This window comes from Frankliniella occidentalis, unplaced genomic scaffold (assembly GCF_000697945.3).
Source record: "Frankliniella occidentalis isolate FOCC.00 unplaced genomic scaffold, Focc_3.1 Scaffold24, whole genome shotgun sequence".
Lineage (NCBI taxonomy): Eukaryota > Metazoa > Arthropoda > Insecta > Thysanoptera > Thripidae > Frankliniella > Frankliniella occidentalis.
The window spans coordinates 1,774,396-1,776,050 of record NW_026267154.1 but is presented as its reverse complement, the minus strand read 5'-3'; the positions used below and the strand labels follow the sequence as shown (position 1 = coordinate 1,776,050).

Here is a 1,655-nt window from a genome sequence, read left to right as displayed (position 1 = left end):
AGAGAGAGAGAGAGAGAGAGAGAGAGAGAGAGAGAGAGAGAGAGAGAGAAAGGGGGTGTAGTAGTAGCGGAGGAGAAACGAGATTGATTTTCGATCCCGCAAAGTGCCGCGCGTGCGCTAGTCTTCAGACATCAAACGTCACATTTACTCTTTTCTTTTTTCATTTCTGTGAATGTTGCGCAAGAGCTCCGCAGAGAAAGAAAGAAAAGACGCTGCGGGGGGAAAACTCGTTCGGCGTGTTCGACCGAGTACTCTACGAAATGGGGTACACTAATAGGGTACACGTCACCCCAGCGAAACCCCGCCGATCCAAAGATGAGATCCAGTGGATGCTTTCCTGCGAAGCTGACGCCGACGACAAAGTTCTTGTTGAAAAAAAGGGTTCAGGAAACATTGTGCCTTGCTGTTCTTCTTAAAATTCTGTTCAACTTGGGAAGGACTTCCCTAGAAAAAAGTAAGTTAGTAGAAAAGAACAAAATTTTCTGCCATGTACACCAGCAGGGACGTTTCGTTGCCTCTCCATAATGCACTACTCTCATACTATAGTGAAGTACTCAGGTGAAATACCCTATTATTGGGTGGGGCAAGTTGCTCTCGAGTTGCTGACCAAAACGAAGTGCTTGGGTGCGTCATCCCCCACGGCCGACTGATGGGCGTTTCACTTAACACGCTCCCCACTCCTCAGCCAATTGATCCATTGGCGTTGTTGACCTTTGCGCGCGAGCATTTGTTGCCGAAGTGCTGATTTGCCGAGGTTAGAATAAGTTTCCGACACTTCTTTGATAAAAGCTTGCGATGACTCTTCATCGTTTCGTCGTTTTCATGTAATGATACATTTACCCCAATCACCAGACACAGAGGGTCCCACACTATTTGGTGTGAGACTGCCTCACAACGCGGTTTCCAGAGTGAAATGTAGAGATTTCATAGTTTCTTCGTTCAGAGAAGGTACATGTTGTCAAAACAGAACATATTTTTGGCAGCCTAGCATTTTTGGCAGTTGCATTTCGGTACTGAGCCGTCACTGGCCGCCTGCGCCACGAGGGCTGCGAATTGGATCAAAACGATGATGAAGGTGGCGACCGAGGCGACGGCCTAGGACCGGGTAAATCATACAAAATCTCGTTATGTAATGTAAATGTAAATCTCGAAAAAAAAAAAGAATCTGTATGGGAGTTTTGCAAAAGCACACTACTTACTCTCTTCAAAGTAGTCAAATCGTAATAACTGCTGGAATCAAAAGCCTTCACACGGATATCTTGCATTTGTATCTGATGAATGAACCTGGAAATCTGTAATAGTAAAAAAAGTACGTATGTGTACAATGAAAATCCCGCGCGTGTGTGTGTGATTACGTAAGGCGAACCTACTTCTCCTTTTCTTTGAAAATCCATGTCTGGGTGATTAGCCAGTCCAGTCTGCAAGGCGGCCAAAATCCTTCTATTCTACAGGAGGAGAGTGATCATAAGCACAGTCGTTTTCAAAGAAGTTCTTTTAATCTTATCTTTTTCATTGTGGTCCCGACTCACCTCAACGCTCATCTGCTCTCCCATGATGCAGATGAACGCGAACTTGGTGGTGATCACAATTCCCCAAAGTAGGGTCCCCATCACCTGATAGGCTACGAAAAGGTATGATCACTGCAAATATACACC

The 1,655-nt window shown here is 45.4% G+C and overlaps 1 protein-coding gene across 1 annotated transcript in view; it reads right to left on the bottom strand.

Moving 5' to 3' along the window:
* Positions 1-723: 723 nt before the first annotated feature.
* LOC127748980 (uncharacterized) overlaps positions 724-1,655 on the bottom strand; it is a 1,940-nt gene continuing 1,008 nt past the window's right edge. The window contains exons 4-7 of the mRNA XM_052265109.1: positions 1,530-1,613; positions 1,371-1,445; positions 1,200-1,292; positions 724-1,095 (exon numbers count right to left, since the gene is read on the bottom strand). Coding sequence (XP_052121069.1) covers positions 985-1,095; positions 1,200-1,292; positions 1,371-1,445; positions 1,530-1,613 — 363 coding nt within the window. The 3' untranslated portion in view covers positions 724-984. The remainder of the gene's footprint in view (positions 1,096-1,199; positions 1,293-1,370; positions 1,446-1,529; positions 1,614-1,655) is intronic.